The sequence below is a fragment of the Physella acuta genome, unplaced genomic scaffold (assembly GCF_028476545.2).
Source record: "Physella acuta isolate Inbredline_101_S28 unplaced genomic scaffold, ASM2847654v3 ptg001126l, whole genome shotgun sequence".
NCBI classification, from domain to species: domain Eukaryota; kingdom Metazoa; phylum Mollusca; class Gastropoda; family Physidae; genus Physella; species Physella acuta.
Window position 1 is genome coordinate 376,681 of NW_026732643.1, and position 27,961 is coordinate 404,641.

General features: G+C 40.6%; 1 protein-coding gene across 2 annotated transcripts; it reads right to left on the reverse strand.

The window, feature by feature from the left end:
* Positions 1-232: 232 nt before the first annotated feature.
* Positions 233-27,961, reverse strand: LOC131956067 (protein PALS1). Of its 2 annotated transcripts, XM_059320443.1 has the most exons (19): positions 27,828-27,961; positions 26,541-26,601; positions 13,378-13,602; positions 10,098-10,229; positions 9,549-9,982; positions 8,576-8,831; positions 8,273-8,409; positions 7,771-7,923; positions 7,420-7,572; positions 7,226-7,301; positions 7,045-7,130; positions 6,823-6,906; positions 6,504-6,706; positions 6,279-6,406; positions 6,033-6,194; positions 5,664-5,863; positions 5,459-5,572; positions 4,962-4,994; positions 233-4,334 (listed from the first exon to the last, which is right to left on the reverse strand). In XM_059320443.1, exons 3-19 carry the CDS (start codon positions 13,493-13,495, stop codon positions 4,152-4,154), a joined length of 2,652 nt encoding a protein of 883 aa, XP_059176426.1. In that variant the 5' UTR covers positions 13,496-13,602; positions 26,541-26,601; positions 27,828-27,961; the 3' UTR covers positions 233-4,151. The 2 variants fall into 2 exon arrangements, with proteins under 2 accessions (XP_059176426.1, XP_059176425.1); XM_059320442.1 differs by lacking the exons at positions 26,541-26,601; positions 27,828-27,961 and adding an exon at positions 15,081-15,152.

Consider the following 27,961-nt stretch of genomic DNA (forward strand, 5'->3'; position numbering starts at 1 on the left):
ATAACTATAAAGAAAAGCGTGGGTGTCTTCCTTAACATTAGTAAAGGTATCCAATAGATACTAAAGTGACCCACGCTTTTCTTTATAGTTATTTAAATAGTAGTCTATAATTTATTTTCTACTTTTTAGTGCATCATTACATAAAAGCTTGTTATTAAAACGTTTTTTATGAATTTTTTAGAAAAATTTTGTTAACAAGTAATTTAGATTTAAAATAAAAACAAGATGTAATGTTATTTGAGTCATTTTTATTGTTTTATATAGTTATGATTTTATTAATCATGGATACAACATTTGATATGCTCTCCTGTAAATGGATCACTGAAATATTTGAATAATGATTCAAATATCAAACAATTCACATGGTAGATATTTCAAACAAACAACACTTTCTGATTACAAGGGGCAGTAGAACAAAGAGTCGTGCAAAAGTCTACAAAATAAATAGCATCACTAAGGAGTATTTTGTTCTAATATTTGGAATGTTACATCTACACAGTGAGGTGGGAGAAAAAAATACAAAAATAACTGTTGACAATAATTCAGCTAAGGGTTCAAGCAATTCTGGATGCTCATGGAAGGGATGAAGCAGGTCCTCTTCATTTCTGTGCAAGTCCCTATCAAAGCTAATATAATTGTGGACAATTGATCTTAATTGAGTTAGCTGCTTCTGATATAACAGCCAAAAGATGGAATAACACAATTGTAGCTTTCAAAATGCAAGTGGTATTCAACCCCAAGTAATAAAAAGAATAGGCCTTTTAAGATTTTACGATTCTTTTTAACTTAACAGCAACAAATACCATTAAATGTTTACATTTTTTATGTTACAGTAAATATTAAAACAAAAACCCTGTTAGGAACAAAACTGGTAGAAACAAATCCACAGGTTACATGCTAAATGTTTTAGTCTGTGCAAATTTGAGACAATCATTTGGAAGACAGCTTAATTAGTTTTAAGATTTCTCTAGCAAATAAAAACCTTAGTACGCTGGATATCTTTGGTTTATAAATTCTGAAACATCAAACACATGCCATACACAGGATTCTACTCTACAGACAGACATCATTCATGTGATCATACTCTAATGACATCTCGTATAACACGACATGACTCACTTTATCTCTCATATAACACAAGACATGAACAACTTAACCATCTCTCCTATAATACATGACACAACTAAATTCAGAAAATCTGATAAAATATGGCATGACTAAGTTCAAGTCCTAATGTGATTGTTATAACTTAAGTCACAAATCTGGGTTATGTACCAGTGTTTAGTAAAACAATAATAAACGGAGGATGAAGTTGACATTCCACATGGGATAACTTTTCAATTTAAAAAAATGGTGTTTGATGTATATATAAGTAAAAAGACTACATTTAGGCACATAACAGCATGACAGTTCAAAATGGCATTGGTGGACTCCATGACAGTTTCCAAACTTTCATTGTCAGACCTTTCGAGTTTGCTAATGACCCACCAGTAATATGGGAAATACAAATATGTGCACACCTACTAAATAGTTTAATATCAACACTTTGATTTTTTTATATACATATATTACACAGTATATTACAAAACATTTTAAAAGCATTAGAAATTTTTAAGGCAAACTAATGTTAAAATATATCAAGATGAAATGTTGAATTAACATCACTCACCTACATCAAATGTAAAATAACATCTACAGCAAATGTTAAAAATAACATCACCTACAGCAAATGTTAAAACAACATCTACAGCAAATGTTAAAAATAACATCAACTTCAGCAAATGTTAAAATAACATCACCTACAGCAAATGTTAAAGTAACATCACCTACAGCAAATGTTAAAATAACATCACCAACAGCAAATGTTAAAATAACATCTACAGCAAATGTTAAAATAACATCACCTACAGCAAATGTTAAAATAACATCTACAGCAAATGTTAAAATAACATCAACTTCAGCAAATGTTAAAATAACATCTACAGCAAATGTTAAAATAACATCACCTTGCTGTTTACTACTGATCTGTTTACTAGTGAGTGAATATAAAACAAGGATAGCCTCCAATACAAACTTATTCTAGACTGAAAACTCCAGTGATTACTGACATCACCCCTATAAAATAGTCCAGACATTAAATCACAGGAGAATATTCTTTCAATACTATTTTCAAGCATGAACTGAATTAAATGTTGCATTTTTAGAAGCAGCTACTAAAGGAGTTTTAAAAGCTTGCATACTTTAAAATATTCATCCATTTTATCTGTCCATTTCTGTACTTCAAAAGCACAGAAGCTTGTGTATAATTACCCTATTTCTTTAAGAAAATAAATCAGCTTTAGGAATCTTGCACATATTTAACAGATTAACACTAAAATGTGATATTTTTTTTTACTCAACACCCTTATATTTTATACCATTTCATCAAATATGTGTGCTCTAAATAAAATGTAAAGTGAATCTTAGCACTTTTTTGGAGAAAATGAGAAATGTCAACTTGTTCAATCACGACATCCAATTATTCTATACTGCTAAAATAATATAAAGACAAAAAAAAATCTAAAGAACCCCCCTCCCTCCCAAACGTATATAATGTGTGCATGATACCTAATATAATACACTGCTGTAATGATGAATGTAAGTAGCCTACAGTAAAAAATATATTTAGAATAATCAAATTATTTTAAAGTACAGCTTTCTTCAATAAAAGTGATTTGTGACTTTACATACCGGTGTCTATTATCACAGGTCATGTCACAACCAATGTTCACTCTAAGCTGTGCGGCCAGCAGTTGTTTTGGACTGCCGAGCAGTAGTTTTCCAAAATATATATATTCTTGTACAAGACTTTTAGAACACAGCGCACACAAAATACACGTTGTAGACTAGCTATTTACCCTTAGAGGGAACGTAGGTCACAACCAAAGGTATTTCTGGCCATCTTTTCACAACTAGCTTTAGTACAATTCATTATAAATGCTCACTAATTTGTTGAGGTCAGCCTAAGCCTAATGGTCTACAATGAAAAGATTTTCTATTGCACTTGGCATCCTTCATCCTATAATACAATTCCCTACTGTTTGCAAGTTTTGAAAATCTGTGATACATGTGTAAAAAAAATAATTTAAATTAGGTTATAATACATAAGTTGTGTGACCTTATATACATAGTTAAACTTCTTGAATTTAAAAGAACATGTTAAGTATCTTATAACGGAACTTTTAAGCAGGGATCCACAACCATTGTGTCTAGGCTATATCTGCCAGTGTCGCTGCCATAGAAAAAGAAATATTTTTATGCATTGTAATTACTATTACTCAACGTTGTAATATAAAACTAATGAGCAGTTTAAAATGACATTTTTTTTACTCCCACATAGACAATAGGTTCATGAGTGAAGATTTTAACTGTACCAATTTTTAAATGATAGTCCCAAACTCATTAAGTTTTAATCAAAACAAAAAAATTAAGATATTCTACTTTGTTATATTAGTATATTGATATTAGCAAGCTGAGTTCACTAAAAATGGTTGTAATGGTAAAGTAAATTCTGAATTACAAATTTTAGCTGATTAAATTGCTTTGCTTGAAATAGTCACTGCTTAAGAAATGATTCCATTTGATAAAAACACAATATTTACAGAGTAACTGTTTGAATGAATCAGTGTATAAAATGTATTATATAAATAAATATTGATTTGACCAGGTGAAAATTTCATGAGTAACAAAACAATGTTATGTAGAAATAAAATACACAAGAGTTGAGAAACTTAAGTTTTGTGACAAAGTTATTATTCCAAATAAATTTGGAATTTTAAAAGGAGAAAGAAAGGAATGCTGTTAAAATAGACTTCTGGACAAAACAGTTACATAGGAAACTATGGTAGCAATGACCACGCCCCTTTGTTTACAGGCAGTCACATGATTCAGGTCTGATTTTCCGACTTCAACAACAGGTTAAAAAAGAGTATTTTTTCCTTAAAAGGTTGGGTAAATGCATGATAAATGATAATTTGTTCAACTGTACAAGGTATAAAACTTTTGACCAAATCTGAGCTCAAACACAAGGCACCACAAAGTTTATTTCTCCCAACAGTTGTCTGTCCCTTCAGCTCCTCCTACTCAACAAAGACCTCTTTGAAGGAAACATATCACAAGTGTTCAATCCAGGACGCAGGGACCCACTGGGGTTCAATTTCTATTCTGTTAATTTCCTCCAGTAGCTCAGCATAAGCCCTGTCCAGATCAACATTGACCAGAACAAAGTCAAACAGATGTCCATAAAGATCCTCCATCTCACGTGCCTTGTCAATTATTTCCTTCAGCTGTTCATCCTAGATAGAAGTGGAAAGGGAGCATTAGAAAACTGCAGTACTGAGTTCATACAGATACTTGTTATTAACCTAAACCATTGGTATGCTACACCTCACTGGCTACGAAATACATGAGAGCTGAGTTAAAAAACTTACAGAAAAAACTACACCTCACTGGCGACATGATACATGAGAGCTGAGTTAAAAAACTTAGAGAAAAACTACACCTCACTGGCTACGTCAGACATGAGAGCTGAGTTAAAAAACTTACAGAAAAAACTACACCTCACTGGCGACATGATACATGAGAGCTGAGTTAAAAAACTTAGAGAAAAACTACACCTCACTGGCGACATGATACATGAGTGCTGAGTTAAAAAACTTAGAGAAAAACTACACCTCACTGGCTACGTCAGACATGAGAGCTGAGTTAAAAAACTTACAGAAAAAACTACACCTCACTGGCGACATGATACATGAGAGCTGAGTTAAAAAACTTAGAGAAAAACTACACCTCACTGGCGACATGATACATGAGTGCTGAGTTAAAAAACTACACTTCACTAGCTACATGATACATGAGAGCTGAGTTAAAAAACTACACTTCACTAGCTACATGATACATGAGAGCTGAGTTAAAAAACTTACAGAAAAAACTGTCCTTCTGGTGTCCATGTCCTCCTGAAATTTAAAACCAGTACTTCAATACAAATTTATTCAGTACATCTCTTACATACAGACTGCCATTTTAAAATTGACAAATAATTTGCTACCAGGATTTCTATTTTCAGCTACTTACTTATTCTTGCTATTAGCCCATCTTTTAAATCCATAATGGGCATATTTCTATGAAATTTAATTACTTTGCCAGACCCAATTAATGATCTGTCCCACTAGGTCACATTCCGTCTGTTTAATCCAGGTCAAGAACTGGCATAGGAACTACACCCTCATTCATGTCTTCTTCAAAAACAACATCTAATTCTAAAACATCCTACGTCCATTAACTCTGTCATTATCTAATTAATATGGTCAAGTGCATTGCCAATCCTACACCTACAATCTACACCACCCCATTGCCAATCCTACAATCTACACCACCCCATTGCCAATCCTACACCCATAATCTCTGACACCACACTCACCAGTGGTCGAACTTTGTCCAACTGCTCTTGTAACTGTCTTAATTTGTCCAGATTTGGGGGGCGGACAAATATTATATAGGGCTTCAAATCAGATGACCGCATAACTTTTAGAGTCTGAAAAATACAGTCATCCAATTAGATTGCTGCTTAGCTTTATTGAAATTGAATAATACAAGCTGTTTACAAGCACATCAAATGTAAGTACCTCTGGCTGCTGCTTTAGCAGGCAAACCTTGCCTAACGATATGACATCTCTGATGGCATCAAATGATGTGCCGTACTGGCACTTCTGGTGCTCACCATACTCAACAAAGTGGTTCTGCTGGACCATCAAGTTGAATTCTTCCTTTGTGATGTGATGATATGTCAGGACTGCCTCGTTTGCTCGTGGTGGGCGGGTCGTGTCTAATCAAAAACGTTTCTTTGTATAGTTTTTTTTATGTTTAACTAAAGTTTATTATAATAAAATCTCTTGAAAAATTAATAATATAATATGGTGCAGTTCATTTGTACATACACATCCATGTGTCTACACTTTATTAGAAGCAATTAAAAGAAAAATATCTAAACCTACGTGGAACTGGAGTTCCAAATCTGTCTGGATCAGTGTCTAGCAGTCTGTGCTGCAGTTCATTGCGTCCAACATTTGATGGTCCAATCAAGACAATAGGTCTTTTCCTATTGGGTTGAGGATAATACTTGGCAATTTCCTCATAGGTCAAAATTTCTTCACTGTCTGTTGATCAAAGGTTCATGTGTTAAACAGGCTGATTTAAACATAACTTGCTATCAGACATAATAATGCTCTCACTGGGGTTACCTTCTGAGGAACCATTGTAGAGAAGCTTCTTTTTTTTCCTCTTCTTTCTTTCTTTTCTTCCACATGCACAGACTCTACCCTTGCGTTTATTTTCTTTATTTTCCAAGGAATTTTTCATAGCTTCTCGTCTGAAAAAATAAAGTACACATCAAGAAAAATCCCCTTGAAGCAAAAGTTTGGTGTTAAAAGTATGACAGATGGGGTAAGAAAAGAGTGTGTGCTCACTGTTCTGTGAAAGATTTGCTAGGAATTAATCCAGCCAGTGACTGGTCCTCTTCCTCCCCCTCCCTGAAAGCTTGCCACCAGTTAGGGTCATCCAGTGCTATTGCATGCAGTATGTCACCTCTTAGAAAGCTAATCCCAAGTTCACGGCATGGAATATATGGGTCATCCTCAGGGTCATATGAGAAAAGAGCTCGCAAGTGCATCTGGAGAAAGTAACATACTAAAATCACATTACTTTCAATTAAGTTACACAAATAATTTACATCACACAAGACAATAATTAGTAAGAATAAGAATACAGTATGAGAGCAGTACTAACCACACTATTCAAACGCTGAACATTCTCTGTGATTGGATGATGGCCTGGGATGATCATGAAGGTGATTGTACCAGACATATTGGCCTAGGGTAAAGTTACAACTTTATTACAAAATTTAAAATTTCAAGCTAATTGATACATAGACAATATAGAAAATGTAATCCATGTTGAAGCAGCTGAACATAAACCAATGTTTGGCCAGATATTCACAAGCACACTCACCAACATCTCTGAAACATCATTGATGTTCTTGCCTCTCATGTCAATGCCATTGACTTCCAGAATTTCATCTCCCTCGTGCAACAAACCTGTAACATAATCAATGTTCATTTACTTTCTACAAGTCCTTAGGCTATTGAGGTTAATTAACCAATCAACAAAATAACTGCAGGTAAGTAGTTACCACTTTTCTCTGCAGCTCCGCCCTTGACTATGCGGGCAATAATAACCGACTCCCCTTCATTCTTCACAGTGGCTCCCTATAAACAGATTATGTGACCAACTTAAAAACTTATCAACTCTAAATTTAGAACATGAAATAAATGACTTTACATTGAAATGAATGTAGCTAGCCAGCTAAAAGAAATATTTCTGTACCAAATGTTCATTAGTTTTCTCCAGGTGGATGATCTTGACACTGTCCTCCCCATACTGGACCAGAGGGTAATCCAGAGGTTCCCCGGACAGGTCTATGTTTTCTATTGCTTGCAACGTTTGGTGGGCCACTATATCGTGGGCTTCCAGTAGGCTCTGTAAGCAAGAATTTAAATATTGTTTGTAATGTGTGCTGGGCCACAATCTTGTGGGCTTCCAGTATGCTATTAAGTAATATTTTTAAAATTTCTCAAACCATTTCTTTTATAATTGTTTATGCACAGATTTGATGTTTTAATAAACATAAAATGTATCCTAAACAATGAAATGTAAATGATAAAGAAGTTGAGATACCCTCAAATGTGTTTTGTTCATTAAGGCATTCAGCTCCTGTGCATAAGAATTCTTGGCTGTGTGGTCTGTCAGCCGTCTCAGGTCATCCACAAGTTTTCTTGTGTCATCTGTGACTGGCTTGATGGGCGGGGACCGGGATGTTATCTCCACCATCTGTAGAACATTCAACAAACTCAGGTCAACTGGTGGGTGGGACCTAAAGTCAACTATGGGTGGGACCTAAAGTCAACTGAGGGTGGGACCTAAGGTCAGCTGATGGATGGGACCTAAGGTCAACTATGGGTGGGACCTAAGGTCAACTATGGGTGGGACCTAAGGTCAACTATGGGTGGGTGGGACCTAAGGTCAACTGATGGGTGGGACCTAAGGTCAACTGATGTGTGGGACCAACAAACTCAGGCCAACTAATGGGTGGGGGGGGGGGGGGGGGGGGGGAAACTGTGATGTTATCTCCACCATCTGTAAAACATTCAACTCAGGGCATCTGCTGGTACCAACTCACCTGATTATGGATGTTGACTGCTCTCTGAAACTGGTCTTTTTGAAAGAGCATGCGCACAAGTGAAATATATTTTTGATCTTCATGGCTGCTCAGAGAATTTCTAATATGATGAAGACTTGAGAATAAATCTTCTACACCTAAAACAGGCAACAATAAACAAGTGTATTAGTCACTACTGCAATTAAAGTTCTAGTCATTACTGCCATAAAAATATTATTCATTACTGCTATGATTTACATTTTTGTTAGAGATAAACATCTTAAGAAATTGTTAACTTTCTTTGAGTTAGTTTCTAGCACTCACAAATATTTTTTTTCAGGTACCGCTCCTCAACCATGCCATCAGAAGACTGTGTTAAATGAGACTTGTCCACAGTGTCATCCAACCCTTCTTCATCCTCATCATCATCCTCATCATCAAATGCTGTATTGACAAAACCAGAGGGTGCTGGGCCTAATGGCCGCTTGTTTTCTAAAGCTTGCAGCTTCTTAGAGCCACGTAAAGATGCCCTCAAGAATTCCTGCTCTGCTTGCTGTCTTTGTTCCTCTTCCCGTCGTTTCTAGTTTAAACATACAGAATATACCTTCTTTATATCCATCATAGGCTACTGAACACTTTTAAATCTCTTTACAAAAACTAAATATAGGATGTCTCTTGACCTACTTATTAAAGCAATTGCCTTGGTAATGATGGTTACCAGAAAAGACCAATCCACCTTTTTGTTTTTTACTAAATTGAGCGGTTATTTCAAAATTAGTTTTACAAGCAAATTCTACAACAAATTTTATTAGACTACAGCAATAAATGTTTGCAATGCACTTTCCATACAAGGTAGAGCAAGATAATGTAACAACTAATGTCTCATAGTATAAAAATATTTTTTTTTCATATTCTCAAACTTTGTTCGATGATAAAAAAATTAAATGCCCTGCCATAATAAACTAATTTTAACTGTTAAAGATATTTCTGACCCTAAAGAAAATTTGTGAAAATAACTCGATCAAGTCGACAACCAACACTAAGCCACAATATATAGTGTATTTGAATAGGAAGACCTCTGGCAGACGACACATTTGTACTGAACAGTCTATCACAACAACATTCTTAAAAACTAACCCACCGTTTCAGTCAGAGCATTATAGTCATTTCAAAAATCACCCTAAAAGACACCCTAACTAAATACATTTTTTTAAAGGCTAAAAGAAAATATTTGAAGAATGGAAATGAAAATAAGCAACAATAACCATAATTCATCCGTGTGACATAAAATTGTTACCTTTAAATCTTCTTGGTGTCGATGTAATCGTTCCAGTTCTTGCGGTGTGGGCTGAATGGCAGGCTGATTACTTGACTTAGCCTTGGAGTTAATGTTCTTAGAGTTAGTTTGTGAGTTGTCCACCTTAGCCTTTGTTGGTGAGGTCACAGGGTGAGACCGAGGCATGGGTGGGGGGTAGCGTGGAGGTGACTTAACACTTGCCACAAAATTTTCTGGAACATCGATGGCCATTTCCCGATGTGGGCCAGGGTCATCAAGATCTTGATCAAACGAGCTGTCCCTGCTGTCATAGCTGAGCTGGGTGTGGCCGCCATTGCTGTATCTGCCAAGATGGCTGTCAAAGTCATTTTTGTTGCTCATGTTTGCTGAGCCGTTTGTTAAAAAGTCATTTATGATAGGAGAGTCAGGACTGTCATCAATGTTGCGGTATTTACCTGAAATGTAACCAGTTGACAGGTAAAAGTAGAACAGGTTTTTTTTACCCTACTATCCTCCAAATTACCTTGATATTATAAAACTCTCAAATAAAGATTGTATAAAGTGAGTTACCTTTGCCTTTAGTTGTTACTTCCTGATCCCTGAAACCATTCATCTCTACCCACTCTCCATTGTTGCTACTGGACTCCCTGTGTGGAGAGGTGTGTCCATTGCTGCTCTTTTTCTTCTCTCCTGGCATGGGAGCTGTGGATACATGGACATTTAGTCCACCCAGCTATGGTTGGTGCCTAACTCACAGCTATGGTTGGTACCTTACTCACAGCTATAGTTGGTGCCTAACTCACAGCTATGGTTGGTACTTAACTCACAGCTATGGTTGGTACCTAACTCACAGCTATGGTTGGTACCTAACTCACAGCTATGGTTGGTACCTTACTCACAGCTATAGTTGGTGCCTAACTCACAGCTATGGTTGGTACGTACTAACTACCACTAGGGAAAGTAAAGGCAGCTGGAAATAGTGCTGACCACACCACCCCTTCATATACCCAGGTCAGGAAACATACAAAAGGATCATCAGGTCCAATAGAGGAGCTGCTTTACTGAAATATCTACATCTACATCTATATAGATACAAAGTCATAAACAGTTTGAGATGTTTAGTCTGAGTACCTGAATGTTTAGTCTGAGTACCTGAATGTTTAGTCTGAGTACCTGAATGTTTAGTCTGAGTACCTGAATGTTTAGTCTGAGTACCTGAATGTTTAGTCTGAGAACCTGAATGTTTAGTCTGAGTACCTGAATGTTTAGTCTGAGTACCTGAATGTTTAGTCTGAGTACCTGAATGTTTAGTCTGAGTACCTGAATGTTTAGTCTGAGTACCTGAATGTTTAGTCTGAGTACCTGAATGTTTAGTCTGAGTACCTGAATGTTTAGTCTGAGTACCTGAATGTTTAGTCTGAGAACCTGAATGTTTAGTCTGAGTACCTGAATGTTTAGTCTGAGAACCTGAATGTTTAGTCTGAGTACCTGAATGTTTACTGGCACAATTGGTGACAGACAGTATGAGATGTTTAGTCTGAGTACCTGAATGTTTAGTCTGAGTACCTGAATGTTTAGTCTGAGTACCTGAATGTTTAGTCTGAGTACCTGAATGTTTAGTCTGAGTACCTGAATGTTTAGTCTGAGTACCTGAATGTTTAGTCTGAGTACCTGAATGTTTAGTCTGAGTACCTGAATGTTTAGTCTGAGTACCTGAATGTTTAGTCTGAGTACCTGAATGTTTAGTCTGAGTACCTGAATGTTTAGTCTGAGAACCTGAATGTTTAGTCTGAGTACCTGAATGTTTAGTCTGAGAACCTGAATGTTTAGTCTGAGTACCTGAATGTTTAGTCTGAGAACCTGAATGTTTAGTCTGAGTACCTGAATGTTTAGTCTGAGAACCTGAATGTTTAGTCTGAGTACCTGAATGTTTACTGGCACAATTGGTGACAGACAGTATGAGATGTTTAGTCTGCTGAGTACCTGAATGTTTACTGGCACAATTGGTGACAGACAGTATGAGATGTTTAGTCTGAGTACCTGAATGTTTAGCCTGGGTACCTGAATGTTTACTGGCACAATTGGTGACAGACAGTATCTTCTTTCTTCTTCTTCGTTCTTAATTATTAGTGTTGAAGGGGATCGAGAATTATCTGCCAGTGCGTTTGAACTCGAGACTTTGTTCAAATTTATCAACCATGAGCTTTTTGCCGACTCGACCACGCCTCCAACACAATTAAGCGTTACGTGTCAACTGGTTATGCGCCATTGAGGCCATTGACTCCGATTTCAGCCTGCTTTTCTTTTTGGATTTGCTTCCATAGCCTTTGTCCAACCAAGAACAAACTACAAGGCAGCAGTTGTTTAATTTTGGAGTTGTCTCTCCTAGAAGAGTTGCTGTCCCCAGCTAACGAGCCTCATCTGCCCGGGACAGACAGTATGAGATGTTTAGTCTGAGTACCTGAATGTTTAGTCTGAGTACCTGAATGTTTAGTCTGAGTACCTGAATGTTTAGTCTGAGTACCTGAATGTTTAGTCTGAGTACCTGAATGTTTAGTCTGAGTACCTGAATGTTTAGTCTGAGTACCTGAATGTTTAGTCTGAGAACCTGAATGTTTAGTCTGAGTACCTGAATGTTTAGTCTGAGAACCTGAATGTTTAGTCTGAGTACCTGAATGTTTAGTCTGAGTACCTGAATGTTTAGTCTGAGTACCTGAATGTTTAGTCTGAGTACCTGAATGTTTAGTCTGAGTACCTGAATGTTTAGTCTGAGTACCTAAATGTTTAGTCTGAGAACCTGAATGTTTAGTCTGAGTACCTGAATGTTTAGTCTGAGTACCTGAATGTTTAGTCTGAGTACCTGAATGTTTAGTCTGAGAACCTGAATGTTTAGTCTGAGTACCTGAATGTTTAGTCTGAGAACCTGAATGTTTAGTCTGAGTACCTGAATGTTTACTGGCACAATTGGTGACAGACAGTATGAGATGTTTAGTCTGAGTACCTGAATGTTTAGTCTGAGTACCTGAATGTTTAGTCTGAGTACCTGAATGTTTAGTCTGAGTACATGAATGTTTAGTCTGAGTACCTGAATGTTTAGTCTGAGTACCTGAATGTTTAGTCTGAGTACCTGAATGTTTAGTCTGAGTACCTGAATGTTTAGTCTGAGTACCTGAATGTTTAGTCTGAGTACCTGAATGTTTAGTCTGAGAACCTGAATGTTTAGTCTGAGTACCTGAATGTTTAGTCTGAGAACCTGAATGTTTAGTCTGAGTACCTGAATGTTTAGTCTGAGAACCTGAATGTTTAGTCTGAGTACCTGAATGTTTACTGGCACAATTGGTGACAGACAGTATGAGATGTTTAGTCTGAGTACCTGAATGTTTAGCCTGGGTACCTGAATGTTTAGTCTGAGTACCTGAATGTTTAGTCTGAGTACCTGAATGTTTAGTCTGAGAACCTGAATGTTTAGTCTGAGTACCTGAATGTTTAGTCTGAGAACCTGAATGTTTAGTCTGAGTACCTGAATGTTTACTGGCACAATTGGTGACAGACAGTATGAGATGTTTAGTCTGAGTACCTGAATGTTTAGCCTGGGTACCTGAATGTTTAGTCTGAGTACCTGAATGTTTAGTCTGAGTACCTGAATGTTTAGTCTGAGTACCTGAATGTTTAGTCTGAGTACCTGAATGTTTAGTCTGAGTACCTGAATGTTTAGTCTGAGTACCTGAATGTTTAGTCTGAGTACCTGAATGTTTAGTCTGAGTACCTGAATGTTTAGTCTGAGTACCTGAATGTTTAGCCTGGGTACCTGAATGTTTAGTCTGAGTACCTGAATGTTTAGTCTGAGTACCTGAATGTTTACTGGTACAATTGGTGACAGACAGTATGAGTTCTTTAGCCTCAGGGACTTGGTAGACAGTGGAAGTGTGGGTGCTGCTAGTGCTGCTGGTGGAGGGGACCAAGCTCATATCCACTGCACACACCTGCTGGTCTGATGTAAAACTGTCCAACTTTTTCTTTGCCTCATCTTCTACTGCTATTATATACGCATCATGGACTTTCTCTATGTCAGAGACTGAAAACAAAACAATATTATATATGCATCATGGACTTTCTCTATGTCAGAGACTGAAAACAAAACAATATTATATATGCATCATGGACTTTCTCTATGTCAGAGACTGAAAACAAAACAAAAGGCTGTTGGAGAACTTACACAATGAGCAACTGATGACCAGTGTAAGGACACACAGAGATACACACAGAGATACACACAGAGTAGCAGATTAAGGTTTGTAACTGCATACATTTATAACAATTTAAAATTTCATATCCCCGCCTTTCCTTTTTAGTGATGAACAGATTGTTTGTTTTAGTCATTTTGCCTTCATATTTTTACTGACTTCTCTCTGTGCTCATTGATTTGTGTTGTCCTAAATATTTAAACAATTGGTTAAGGTGACAGTGTTGCCATCTGTTTGCCAGAAGTTTACCACCTGACTCTAGTCTATTATAGCAGAATTTGATTTTGTATTTGCTAGATTCTATTTTCCTACTAGTCTTGCTTTGTTTAAAAATGGTTAACCTTTAATAATCTGACAATGCCCAACTAAACACATGTTTGACACAATCATGCCTGAAGAGAACTGAATGGAATACAAGAGTTTCAATTGACAATGAAATGGGGAGGGGGTGGGATTAGCTAGATTATGTTTCTCCACATTAGCAAATTTAACATCTCATATCTTAAAGATTGGCCTAGGATCTTAATGTGTATGTAGTGCGCTAATAAGGCAAGCATATGTGAGCGTGAGACGTTTTACACACAGAACTAGAAGAGAAATAAATACACAATCCTCTGGTAAACACACCAGTGCTAGAGCCTCTAGGAACACTAAATACATCGGTTGTCTTGGATACAATCTCCGTCTAGCTCTGATACAACTAAAGATACCTAGCGATTAGAATCTCACTAGGGATCACAACACGTGTAGGTACTGTTTTGATTGGCAAACTGAACTCGAGGCTTGTCACACGTCTCATCTGTCATAACATTTGACTGGGATCAAAGGCTAGCCCCGGGTCGTGTTGTTACATGAGGGGGCCTGGGTCTGTAACATCATCCTAGACAACTCGAAATAGGCTAGGCACGCCTCTATGTATGGCTAGACACGCCTCTATGTATGGCTAGACACGCCTCTATGTATGGCTAGACACGCCTCTATGTATGGCTAGGCACGCCTCTATGTATGGCTAGACACGCCTCTATGTATGGCTAGGCACGCCTCTATGTATGGCTACACGTCTCTACCAACGCAAAGCACGCCTCTATCCGCGGAAATACACAGTCACTATTTATAGCTAGACACGCCTCCCCTAACTACTGATAGACGCGCGTGTACGATTAGACACGCCTCTATCTACGGATAGACACGCCTCTATCTACGGATAGACACGCCTCTATCCACAGCTGGACACGCCTGTCTATGGATATGCACGCGTCCATCTCCGGCTAGACACACACCTGCTATAAGAGTCCACATATTTACTCACCATCTGACTGGGTGCCCACAACGTAGACGATCATGTCGAGGTGTCACACAACTTGTGCTAACATTCCACGGCTAGAGCCTAAATAACATGCGTCACCACTCACCACACAAGTGGTCACCAAATAAGTGGTCACCAGTCACCATACAAGTGGTCACCAGTCACCATTCAAGCGGTCCAAAGTCACCACACAACATGACAGCCTGGGTCAGCTTTGACTACCCGAAGACGGTACATACAACCCATGTTTGCACATCACTTTGGCCTGTGCTCGACAATACATGGCTTCACGCTATTACAGCTTACCATCGCCCCCCATCCCCCTTTGTTTTTCATTACACGTCGTTCTAAAATCCACTCCATCCGTCACTAACCCACAATAAAACTATAATGTAAAATTTCATCATTTTCGTCCCCTTAACCAGTGACAAGTCTCTCCCCCCCCCCCATGGACGACGCCTAGTTTAGTTAGTGGGGACCCTCCCCCTATGGACGACGCCTAGCTAAGTTTGAGGGGACCCTCCCCCTATAGATGACGCCTAGCTAAGTTAGTGGGGGCCCTCCCCCTATGGACGACGCCTAGCTAAGTTAGTGGGGGACCCTCCCCCTATGGACGACGCCTAGCTAAGTTAGTGGGGACCCTCCCCCTATGGACGACGCCTAGCTAAGTTAGTGGGGGCCCTCCCCCTATGGACGACGCCTAGCTAAGTTAGTGGGGGCCCTCCCCCTATGGACGACGCCTAGCTAAGTTTGAGGGGACCCTCCCCCTATAGACGACGCCTAGCTAAGTTAGTGGGGGCCCTCCCCCTATGGACGACGCCTAGCTAAGTTTGAGGGGCCCTCCCCCTATGGACGACGCCTAGCTAAGTTTGAGGGGACCCTCCCCCTATAGACGACGCCTAGCTAAGTTAGTGGGGACCCTCCCCCTATAGACGACGCCTAGCTAAGTTAGTGGGGACCCTCCCCCTATGGACGACGCCTAGCTAAGTTAGTGGGGACCCTCCCCCTATGGACGACGCCTAGCTAAGTTAGTGGGGACCCTCCCCCTATAGACGACGCCTAGCTAAGTTAGTGGGGACCCTCCCCCTATGGAAGACGCCTAGCTAAGTTAGTGGGGACCCTCCCCCTATGGACGACGCCTAGCTAAGTTAGTGGGGACCCTCCCCCTATGGACGACGCCTAGCTAAGTTAGTGGGGACCCTCCCCCTATAGACGACGCCTAGCTAAGTTAGTGGGGACCCTCCCCCTATGGACGACGCCTAGCTAAGTTAGTGGGGACCCTCCCCCTATGGACGACGCCTAGCTAAGTTAGTGGGGGCCCTCCCCCTATGGACGACGCCTAGCTAAGTTAGTGGGGACCCTCCCCCTATGGACGACGCCTAGCTAAGTTAGTGGGGGACCCTCCCCCTATGGACGACGCCTAGCTAAGTTTGAGGGGCCCTCCCCCTATGGACGACGCCTAGCTAAGTTAGTGGGGGACCCTCCCCCTATGGACGACGCCTAGCTAAGTTAGTGGGGCCCTCCCCCTATGGACGACGCCTAGATAAGCTAGTGGGGATGACTCAGGAGCTTGTTAGGACTTGTGTTCATTGCCCTCAAAGTAGTTGATTACCCCCGGGTAATAGCAGCTGTAGGAATGTTTCATTAATTAATTCTACATAGTCGGGCTGTTCTAAACATCACACACGTCACAGAGTCGGGCTGTTCTAAACATCACACACGTCACAGAGTCGGGCTGTTCTAAACATCACACACGTCACAGAGTCGGGCTGTTCTAAACATCACACACGTCACAGTCGGGCTGTTCTAAACATCACACACGTCACAGAGTCGGGCTGTTCTAAACATCACACACGTCACAGAGTCGGGCTGTTCTAAACATCACACACGTCACAGAGTCGGGCTGTTCTAAACATCACACACGTCACAGAGTCGGGCTGTTCTAAACATCACACACGTCACAGTCGGCTGTTCTAAACATCACACACGTCACAGAGTCGGGCTGTTCTAAACATCACACACGTCACAGAGTCGGGCTGTTCTAAACATCACACACGTCACAGTCGGGCTGTTCTAAACATCACACACGTCACAGAGTCGGGCTGTTCTAAACATCACACACGTCACAGAGTCGGGCTGTTCTAAACATCACACACGTCACAGTCGGGCTGTTCTAAACATCACACACGTCACAGGACAACTAAATGACGTTGAGGGAAGGGGGGGGGGGGGCAGCAGAGAGGACAACTACAGGACGCTGGGGGGGTGGGGGGTGACGGGAGGATAAGTACAGGACGTTAGGGTCTGTAAAACCAATCTGACCACCAAACTATGACTATGAGAGAAAGCAAGCATAACTTTATTTTCTGTGTTCTAATTACAACAGTGTTCCCCAAGAAGAAAGAAGATTGGCAACACCACAATCAGCTAATGAACAGCCAAACATTCGACATGTAACAGCGACAACCTGACCGCTGCAAGATTTGCGGCCCTTCTGTTTGAAAACATCAAATATTCCAACACGACCCAATATCCAACTGGCCTGGGCAAACATCACACAGATCACATGACCTTTCAACACGGACACCCTCAATCGTGTCACGTGATTATTTTTACCACACGAAAACATTCTTTAACAAAACAGCGCACAACGATCTGTTTATTTACATTGTAATTGTATAGAAATGTATTCCATCATACTTAGACCTCTAGGCTATACCAAACCTAGTGGAGTTACCGTAAGACGCTCCACCCCTAACAGAACCTAGAGAAGTTATAGCCTAACACACGGGTTCCCAACCTGGGGGTCGCGACCCCCCTGGGGGTCGCGAAGGTCTTTCTGGGGGGTCGCCAACTGGTATACTAAACCTTAGTAATTTGAAACAAAACATAATTTTTAGAAGAATTTTTGAAATTCGGCTTCATTAACATCACTGGAAATGTACTAGAGAAGAAACAAAGTTCTTTCGTCGGTAAGAAGCTAGTTGCAAACGCCAGAGACTTGATCGAACAGGAAGTTTTCACCAGCATTAGTGCAAGCATCAAATGAAGTCGCGATACAAAATGCCAAGCAAAAAAAAAAAAAAAAAAAAAAAAAAGGAGGAAATCTCATCAAACGCTGCGTGTACGTAAATGTTAAATAACACATTTTTTATTGAAATTAAGCTTTCACCATTGTCTGCTTTTCAAGTTGATAAATCAACAGACGTGAGTTCGTGTTCGCAGTTGCTGGTCTGTGTCTATATTCATGCGGATGATACCAAAGATAAAAGAGTTGCTCTTTTGTGAAGATAGCATGGAGAAAATAAATATCTTTTTTGAAACTGGATGATTAAAATGGGTTAGAACGGCTGTGGGGGTTTGTACGGATGGTGCGCCACCTATGTTTAGCTCAAAATCGTGCTTTCAGAAAACAGAAAAGATTTAGCTCCCTAACCACTGCCCTAACCAATCGACATCAAGAGTCCATTGCTAGTATAAGTCGTAAATTATATAAAATCTGGAGCCTTCAAAGAACTGAAGCTTCAGGGAAAATGAACGAATATTATAACTTTCCATGATAATCTCGGGGCATTTTTATCAAAGCTGCAAAATCAGTAAAGAAAACAAATCTTGGGAATATTGTGAATCTGAGAAACTCTGTGGTGTGGTAGATGAATCTGATTGTGAGATAATTAAAATTTTGAAAGAAGCGATTTATGGGCATCTTGAAACTCTTGAAAACGAACTGCATCGCTATTTCTCTGAGCTGAAAAAAGAAGAATCTGCATTTACGCATTACCCATTATCTTCTTCCCTTGATGTTGCCAGCATTCCCGATGAATTACAAGATAAATTCTTTGATTTGCAGAATGATTCCGTGCAGAGTTTCTTCCAGGCATCTCTTCGGGCCCCCGACCGAAAAAAATTTTACCGCCCCCCCCCCCCCCCCGAACGAAATGAAATTTATATAATATATATAGAAAATATATACTTTTAACGGTGTCCGCCCCCCCGAAGAAAGTTTACCGCCCCCCCCCCCCCCCCCCCGAAAATTTCAAGTGCCCCCCGGAGAAAAAAGTCTGGAAGAAACACTGATTCCGTGTAAGATGAAAAACTGCAGACACAATTTTGGTGTAGTATTCATACCCAAACGTAAAATTGATTGACTTTTCGAGAAAATATTCTCAACACTATTCTTCGATTAAAAACAAAATTAGGATAATTATAATGACATAGGTTGGCGTTAACACATTTCTTTTTAAAATTAAAAACTTAACCACGAAGGTTTAGTGAATAGTATGCAATTTTACTCATGCCATTAAAACAGTTATCAAGAGTAGTTCATATTGAAAGTCTACTAGAAAATTTTATTTTAGTGCTTATTAATTTCCATACTAATTTCGGCTTTTTAATTCTATGGGGGTCGCGGGTCACTTACTTTTTATAAAAGGGGGTCGCCACTCGAAAAAGGTTGGGAACCACTGGCCTAACAACTACAAGAACCACCATACCCCCAACAGAACCCAGGAGTTCTATAAGCCAAATGTGGAGGAGGGTCAGCAGAGCAGCACTTGAGAAGCGCTGTACTATTGTTACAGCTAGATAAGACGGGGCCGCCGGATAACGGGGCCGTCTTTTGTCTGTGTGCACGCCGCCACAGGAATGTGGGGTAGACAAAGCCAGCCATAAATGGCAGCGGGCAATCACACTGATGGATGGTCAACACAACACTCGTCGTCAGGGGATGCTGGGGGAGACAGTGCTATCAGGGGAAACATTGGGTCACTGCTGGGGGAGACAGTGCTATCAGGGGAAACCTTGGGTCACTGCTGGGGGGAGACAGTGCTATCAGGGGAAACATTGGGTCACTGCTGGGTGCTATCAGGGGAAACATTGGGTCACTGCTGGGGGGAGACAGTGCTATCAGGGGAAACATTGGGTCACTGCTGGGGGAGACAGTGCTATCAGGGGAAACATTGGGTCACTGCTGGGTGCTATCAGGGGAAACATTGGGTCACTGCTGGGGGAGACAGGGGAAACATTGGGTCGCTGCTGGGTGCTATCAGGGGAAACATTGGGTCACTGCTGGGGGGAGACAGTGCTATCAGGGGAAACATTGGGTCACTGCTGGGGGAGACAGGGGAAACATTGGGTCACTGCTGGGGGGAGACAGTGCTATCAGGGGAAACATTGGGTCACTGCTGGGGGGAGACAGTGCTATCAGGGGAAACATTGGGTCACTGCTGGGGGGGAGACAGTGCTATCAGGGGAAATATTGAGTCACTGCTGGGGGAGACAGGGGAAACATTGGGTCACTGCTGGGGAGACAGTGCTATCAGGGTCACTGCTGGGTGCTATCAGGGGAAACATTGGGTCACTGCTGGGGGAGACAGGGGAAACATTGGGTCAGTGCTGGGGGAGACAGTGCTGTCAGGGGAAACATTGGGTCACTGCTGGGGGAGACAGGGGAAACATTGGGTCACTGCTGGGGAAGACAGTGCTTTCAGGGGAAACATTGGGTCACTGCTGGGGGAGACAGTGCTATCAGGGGAAACATTGGGTCACTGCTGGGGGAGACAGGGGAAACATTGGGTCACTGCTGGGGAAGACAGTGCTTTCAGGGGAAACATTGGGTCACTGCTGGGGGAGTCAGTGCTATCAGGGGAAACATTGGGTCACTGCTGGGGGAGACAGTGCTATCAGGGGAAACATTGGGTCACTGCTGGGGGAGACAGTGCTATCAGGGGAACATTGGGTCACTGCTGGGGGAGACGGTGCTATCAGGGGAAACATTGGGTCACTGCTGGGGGAGACAGTGCTATCAGGGGAAACATTGGGTCACTGCTGGGGGAGACAGTGCTATCAGGGGAAACATTGGGTCACTGCTGGGGGAGACAGTGCTATCAGGGGAAACATTGGGTCACTGCTGGGGGAGACAGTGCTGTCAGGGGAAACATTGGGTCACTGCTAGGTGCTATCAGGGGAAACATTGGGTCACTGCTGGGGGGAGACAGGGGAAACATTGGGTCACTGCTGGGGGAGACAGGGGAAACATTGAGTCACTGCTGGGGGGAGACAGTGCTATCAGGGGAAACATTGGGTCACTGCTGGGGGAGACATTGCTATCAGGGGAAACATTGGGTCACTGCTGGGGGAGACAGTGCTATCAGGGGAAACATTGGGTCACTGCTGGGGGAGACATTGCTATCAGGGGAAAGATTGGGTCACTGCTGGGGGAGACAGTGCTATCAGGGGAAACATTGGGTCACTGCTGGGGGGAGACAGTGCTATCAGGGGAAACATTGGGTCACTGCTGGGGGAGACAGGGGAAACATTGGGTCACTGCTGGGGGAGACAGTGCTATCAGGGGAAACATTGGGTCACTGCTGGGGGGAGACAGTGCTATCAGGGGAAACATTGGGTCACTGCTGGGGGAGACAGGGGAAACATTGGGTCACTGCTGGGGGAGACAGTGCTATCAGGGGAAACATTGGGTCACTGCTGGGGGGAGACAGTGCTATCAGGGGAAACATTGGGTCACTGCTGGGGGAGACATTGCTATCAGGGGAAAGATTGGGTCACTGCTGGGGGAGACAGTGCTATCAGGGGAAACATTGGGTCACTGCTGGGTGCTATCAGGGGAAACATTGGGTCACTGCTGGGGGGAGACAGTGCTATCAGGGGAAACATTGGGTCACTGCTGGGGGGAGACAGTGCTATCAGGGGAAACATTGGGTCACTGCTGGGGGAGACAGGGGAAACATTGGGTCACTGCTGGGGGAGACAGTGCTATCAGGGGAAACATTGGGTCACTGCTGGGGGAGACAGTGCTATCAGGGGAAACATTGGGTCACTGCTGGGGGGAGACAGTGCTATCAGGGGAAACATTGGGTCACTGCTGGGGGAGACAGGGGAAACATTGGGTCACTGCTGGGGGAGACAGTGCTATCAGGGGAAACATTGGGTCACTGCTGGGGGAGACAGGGGAAACATTGGGTCACTGCTGGGGGAGACAGTGCTATCAGGGGAAACATTGGGTCACTGCTGGGGGAGACAGTGCTATCAGGGGAAACATTGGGTCACTGCTGGGGGAGACAGGGGAAACATTGGGTCACTGCTGGGGGAGACAGTGCTATCAGGGGAAACATTGGGTCACTGCTGGGGGAGACAGGGGAAACATTGGGTCACTGCTGGGGGAGACAGTGCTATCAGGGGAAACATTGGGTCACTGCTGGGGGAGACAGTGCTATCAGGGGAAACATTGGGTCACTGCTGGGGGAGACAGTGCTATCAGGGGAAACATTGGGTCACTGCTGGGGGAGACAGTGCTATCAGGGGAAACATTGGGTCACTGCTGGGGGAGACAGGGGAAACATTGGGTCACTGCTGGGGGAGACAGTAGACATGGTAGTGGCAACAAAAGCTGTCAATGCAAGGCCAGCATGCTGCCCCACCCACCACCACACAGAACAACATTGTGTCACATGCTAAGGTCCGTTAGTCACCGGTCCAGGTACGGGTCTATTAGTCACAGGGTAGGCCTCTAACCGAACCATTTAGGTGTGTCAAGTACACCGATTAACTGGACAAACGTGTGCTAAGACTATCTAGAATTTAACGAATCCCCCCCCCCCATCCCAATGTAAAACTCTTTCCAACATTAAATTCACACACTACAAGATAAACACACAAAATTCGATAACTATAGTGTTTTATCTTTTTTTAAATAGTTGTTTCTTTTCTGCACGAATACTAACAACTGATATGTGATATTTGAATTAAAACACCCTACACCCCTCACTCTCACAAAGTTGGTATATTCCAAACACATAGGATTACACATCTAGAGAGGTGTGTCCAGTAAAACACATTTAGAAAGGTGTGCCTAGTTGAACACATCTAGAGAGGTGTGTCAAGTAGAACACACCTAGAGAGGTGTGTCAAGTAGAACACACCTAGAGAGGTGTGTCAAGTAGAACACATCTAGAAAGGTAACACGTCAACTAGTTGTACAGGAAGATAGTGTAGAACACATCTACAAAGGTAACACACCTATCAACTAGCTATACAGGAAGATAGTGTAGAACACATCTACAAAGGTAACACACCTATCAACTAGCTGTACAGGAAGATAGTGTAGAACACATCTAAAGGTAACACACCTATCAACTAGCTGTACAGGAAGATGGCTGTCCCCTGGTGAGAAGAAGCAGGTATGTCACCTGTTGACGTCTGACAGGTCTATTGACCTAAGCCTAGCACTAGGCTAGTAAATCACGGCATGTGTCAACAGCTCGTTAGCATGGCTGATGACCAGTGCTAATAGACACACTGATGACCAGTGAAAATAGACACACTGATGACCAGTGCTAATAGACACACTGATGACCAGTGCTAATAGACACACTGATGACCAGTGAAAATAGACACACTGATGACCAGTGAAAATAGACACACTGATGACCAGTGTAAATAGACACAGTGATGACCAGTGCTAATAGACACAGTGATGACCAGTGTAAATAGACACACTGATGACCAGTGTAAATAGACACACTGATGACCAGTGCTAATAGACACACTGATGACCAGTGTTAATAGACACACTGATGACCAGTGTAAATAGACACACAGATGACCAGTGTAAATAGACACACTGATGACCAGTGCTAATAGACACAGTGATGACCAGTGTAAATAGACACAGTGATGACCAGTGCTAATAGACACAGTGATGACCAGTGTAAATAGACACACTGATGACCAGTGCTAATAGACACAGTGATGACCAGTGTAAATAGACACAGTGATGACCAGTGCTAATAGACACACTGATGACCAGTGCTAATAGACACACTGATGACCAGTGTTAATAGACACACTGATGACTAGTGTAAATAGACACACTGATGACCAGTGCTAATAGACACACTGATGACCAGTGCTAATAGACACAGTGATGACCTGTGTAAATAGACACAATGATGACCAGTGCTAATACACACATGACCAGTGTTAATAGACACTGATGACCAGTGTAAATAGACCACTCTGAAGACTGATAACCACTGTAAGCTTTGAATGACTGATGACCAGTGCTAATAGACACAGTGATGACCAGTGCTAATAGACACACTGATGACCAGTGTAAATAGACACACTGATGACCAGTGTAAATAGACACACTGATGACCAGTGTAAATAGACATACTGATGACCACTCTGAAGACTGGTAACCACTGTAAACTTTAAAATTAAACTAGCTGGACTATTCTAAAAGACTAAAACCAGCACTCCAATGCAGTTCATCCTAGAAGAATCTAGGCTGACTATAGCACACTCTTCAAACAATAGAAAATCTTTCTATGTATAAGCAAAAAACAAAAAAATCTGGGTGTGATATTCCAAGTGGTATAGTACAGTACACAATGACTAGTAAGCCTTATCAGCTATCACTTCCCCCTGTAGAGAATATTCCAACACCAAGGTATCTTGGCCAGCAAGACTAACAATAACCAGGCCTGACCTGGGCTGGTGTCAAGGGCCAAGTTTATTGTGCTGTACACTGTGCTAATTATTACTTACCTGTTGCATGCACAATGTACATTCAGTTATTATAGGACTAGGTTTTCAGGTTAAATATTTTAAGTTTTTGTTACCCCCCCCCCCTCCATGCACGCACAAGGAAGAATCAAAGTGTGATTGTTGTGCTACTTAATGTAACAATAATAGACTTTAGGCCTAATGTTGGCTGGAAGATGTGTGGGAGATGGGGCTTGGGGGAGGGGAATGATAAAAGAATGAATCAGATGTCCCCATGTCAACCTAGCCTGCTGGAGCAAATCTGCTAAGAACAAAAGCAACAGCCTGTTACTGTTATGTGCAGTGATATCGTCTTGTGGGATCAATTATACAAAGATATGTTTCCCTCTCCCTTCAACCTACTGCTCTGATTTTCTGTTTTCTCTGTTGAATTTTCCCATCAATTATTTGAGACAAAAACACCAAACTCCAACAGCTATTAACCAAACGACTTAAGAACTAACTGACAAAAAACAAATGCAATCAAGATGTTGCTATGTTTACAGAGTATGAAAAACACAAAAGAAAACACAACACAATGCTAATGAAAACAAACAAAAATGCAACACGCAAACACTAAAGAAAAAAAAAATGCATAACATATACACAACTTAATGCAAACATAAACACATAGTGCCCGGAGCGCTAAATCGCACACGGCCGGGGTGCCAGCAGGGGCGCTAGCAGAACCGTCTGATTCAACTTAGTAAACGACTATAATACCCCAACTTATCCATAAAATAAAAAAATAAAAGGCAACATTTAAAGTATCCGTGTTTTACCTGCCACTGTGCATTTTATCAATCCATGCTAACTATAATATTCTAACAACAATGTCCTATTGAACGTCACATTTTTATTAGTTTGAGTTGAATTTCTTTTTAAATTACCTCCCCTACAAAAATTATAAAAGATTTTAATTAATTAGTTTTTTTACCCTACTTTTATTAATATGTATCAAATTTTTCTAGTTATCTAAGCGAAAGTATTATTTGACATTGATCTGTTTAAAATGTTTTAGCAATGTGCGTTTATTTAATATTTTATTTATGTTATGCGAATGAGAATAAACAGTGCCTACTATACAAAAAATGTTTAGTTGTATATAAATAAACCCTACAAAACTATTTATAATAAGACACAACTAAGGAAGTAAAAAGCAATACATGCAGTGAATTTACTTTTATGATTCCAACATCTATAGCAATGACTGACCGACTGACACACTAGTTTTATATTATAGATGTTTATTTATCTCTGACCCAACCTTTCCAACACTGCATTAGCCTTAACACTTTCATTGATACATTCAACAAAACTGCTAGCATTGATGAAGATTTGATATAAAGGTTGTCTGCCATCCTTTACTAACATAAAAATTGCCCTCATAAAATATGATTGTAATCACAAATAATTTGAAGAAAACACCCAGTATTTTATGAAAAATCAATTCTGAGCTAAAAAATTGTCTTTTACCCCCATGGTGACATTTTTGCTGCAGTTACAAACAAGAGTGACTACTTGTGGACATAACACAAACATACAAGACTGACACAGTAAGTAGCAAGGGAATGATCACCCTCAATAGCATGGCCAGACAGGATAAAAACCTCATCTAGTTATCACATGTGTCCAGTAACAGATGTGAACAGTTGATGTTGAAAGTAAAAGGGCTCGACTCAGTGGTGAACAAATTATTAATATTGAAAGTAGATGTACAAGTAAGGGCACAACAGCTATAATAAGAAGTAGTACTCTTACACCAACATATAATTTATCAAGACAAATATTTAGAGATGTTTGTCTTGAATAAATTCTTGTTTGTGAAGCTACTTGTATAAAAGGTGATGGTAATGTGAGGTTTGACACTGTATAAACAACTGTACATATAACACTTACCCTTGTGTCTATTCCTTTTTCTACGCTTTACTCTTAAGCTGACAGTCCTTGATTTTATGCACTGGATTCAACAAAAAAAAGGGAAATAAATTAACACACAATTACTGAAAAAGGTTTAAAATGTTTGAGTGTGGGTGTCGGAGCCCATCACCTCTGACCCAAAGTCTCATGTTCAGCTTCTGGACTATATCTTCTAGTTCTAATTACTCTACAGTTGACAGCTAAACTTAATAGGCACTACCTAAGTATTCTAGTCATAATTTTAAAGTGTACCATGAATATCTGTATGTAGTAGTAAAATACTCAGCGTGTTAATAGTAAAAGATTCATTATTTTTTAGACTTAGACTAGAAACCAATATTAGTAACTAATATCAAGATTACGACTATACTAGATACTACTGGTATAACCTACTACTACTCATACATTTTCCATATTTGACACAGTTTGTCAGTCACTTAGAATACTTGTCTTAAGAATGGTTGGTGTGTGGACCTGCTTTTACTTTCTGGTTTCAGGTCCACCCTACCAGATTCCTGATTTAGATTTCATTTAATTAATTAGGCCTACCCTAGATCTAGCTAAGTTTGCAAATAGTATAATTTAAGTCTAGTCTAAATCTTAGATTGATTTATCTAGGCCCTATCTTGCAAACTCAACTGTGACTGGAATCAGAATTTGCCATTTGGCATAGGCCCCTGTTTACTGTTTAGGCCTATTATTTTACAAGTTAGCTGTTAGGCCTACCCTATTTTGGCACTTCCAATGAATTTTTGAGTCAGTAAAACTGGACTAAACAGCAACTTACAGACTTACTAATACTTACACTACACTAAAATCCTACTACTTAACTACACTACTAGATCTAGTTACTAGAGACTAGAGTAGAGTTCTAGATTTTCTAGATCTAGAATCACTAAGAATCTAGATCTATTTTTATTAGACTTAGACTAAATTTAAATTCTTCATCGAACTCATGCCATTCTTGACAAAACTTTATAAATCTAAGCTGCATACAAAAAGAATATATCTAGAATCTAGATTCTAGATCTAGATCTAAAAGACTATGTTTTATTGTTTAGTGACTTAGGTAAAGTTGTTTTTCTTTTGCTTCCGCCTTGTGTAGTTTAATGTTTATGAGAGGAAGGAAGTGGAGAAGAGACAGAAAATCTAAATGCGTTTGAAAACAAACATGAAATGTTCCGCCATTCATACATAATGCGTTATAATGTGTACGCAAATAACCATAAGCCTGTCTTCTTTTAATGTGATCAATGCAAACTGTACCTGAGGTTATGATCTAATGAATTGCTCTTCTACCACTCTCCGTCACGGTAACCCAATTTACGTTCCAGTTATTTCAGTAATTCAATATGGCGGTGATAGATAAAAAATACAATGGCTGCCGCTTACAGTTGTTA

Excerpts from the sequence above, each read along its gene's own strand:
- LOC131956067 (XM_059320442.1), bottom strand. The coding sequence starts at position 15,114 with ATGATCGTCTACGTTGTGGGCACCCAGTCAGATG. Across the intron at positions 9,983-10,097 it reads AGTAACAACTAAAGGCAAAG|GTAAATACCGCAACATTGAT; the intron begins GTAACTCACTTT and ends GTTACATTTCAG. Across the intron at positions 4,995-5,458 it reads TGGACAAAGTTCGACCACTG|GAGGACATGGACACCAGAAG; the intron begins GTGAGTGTGGTG and ends TTTAAATTTCAG.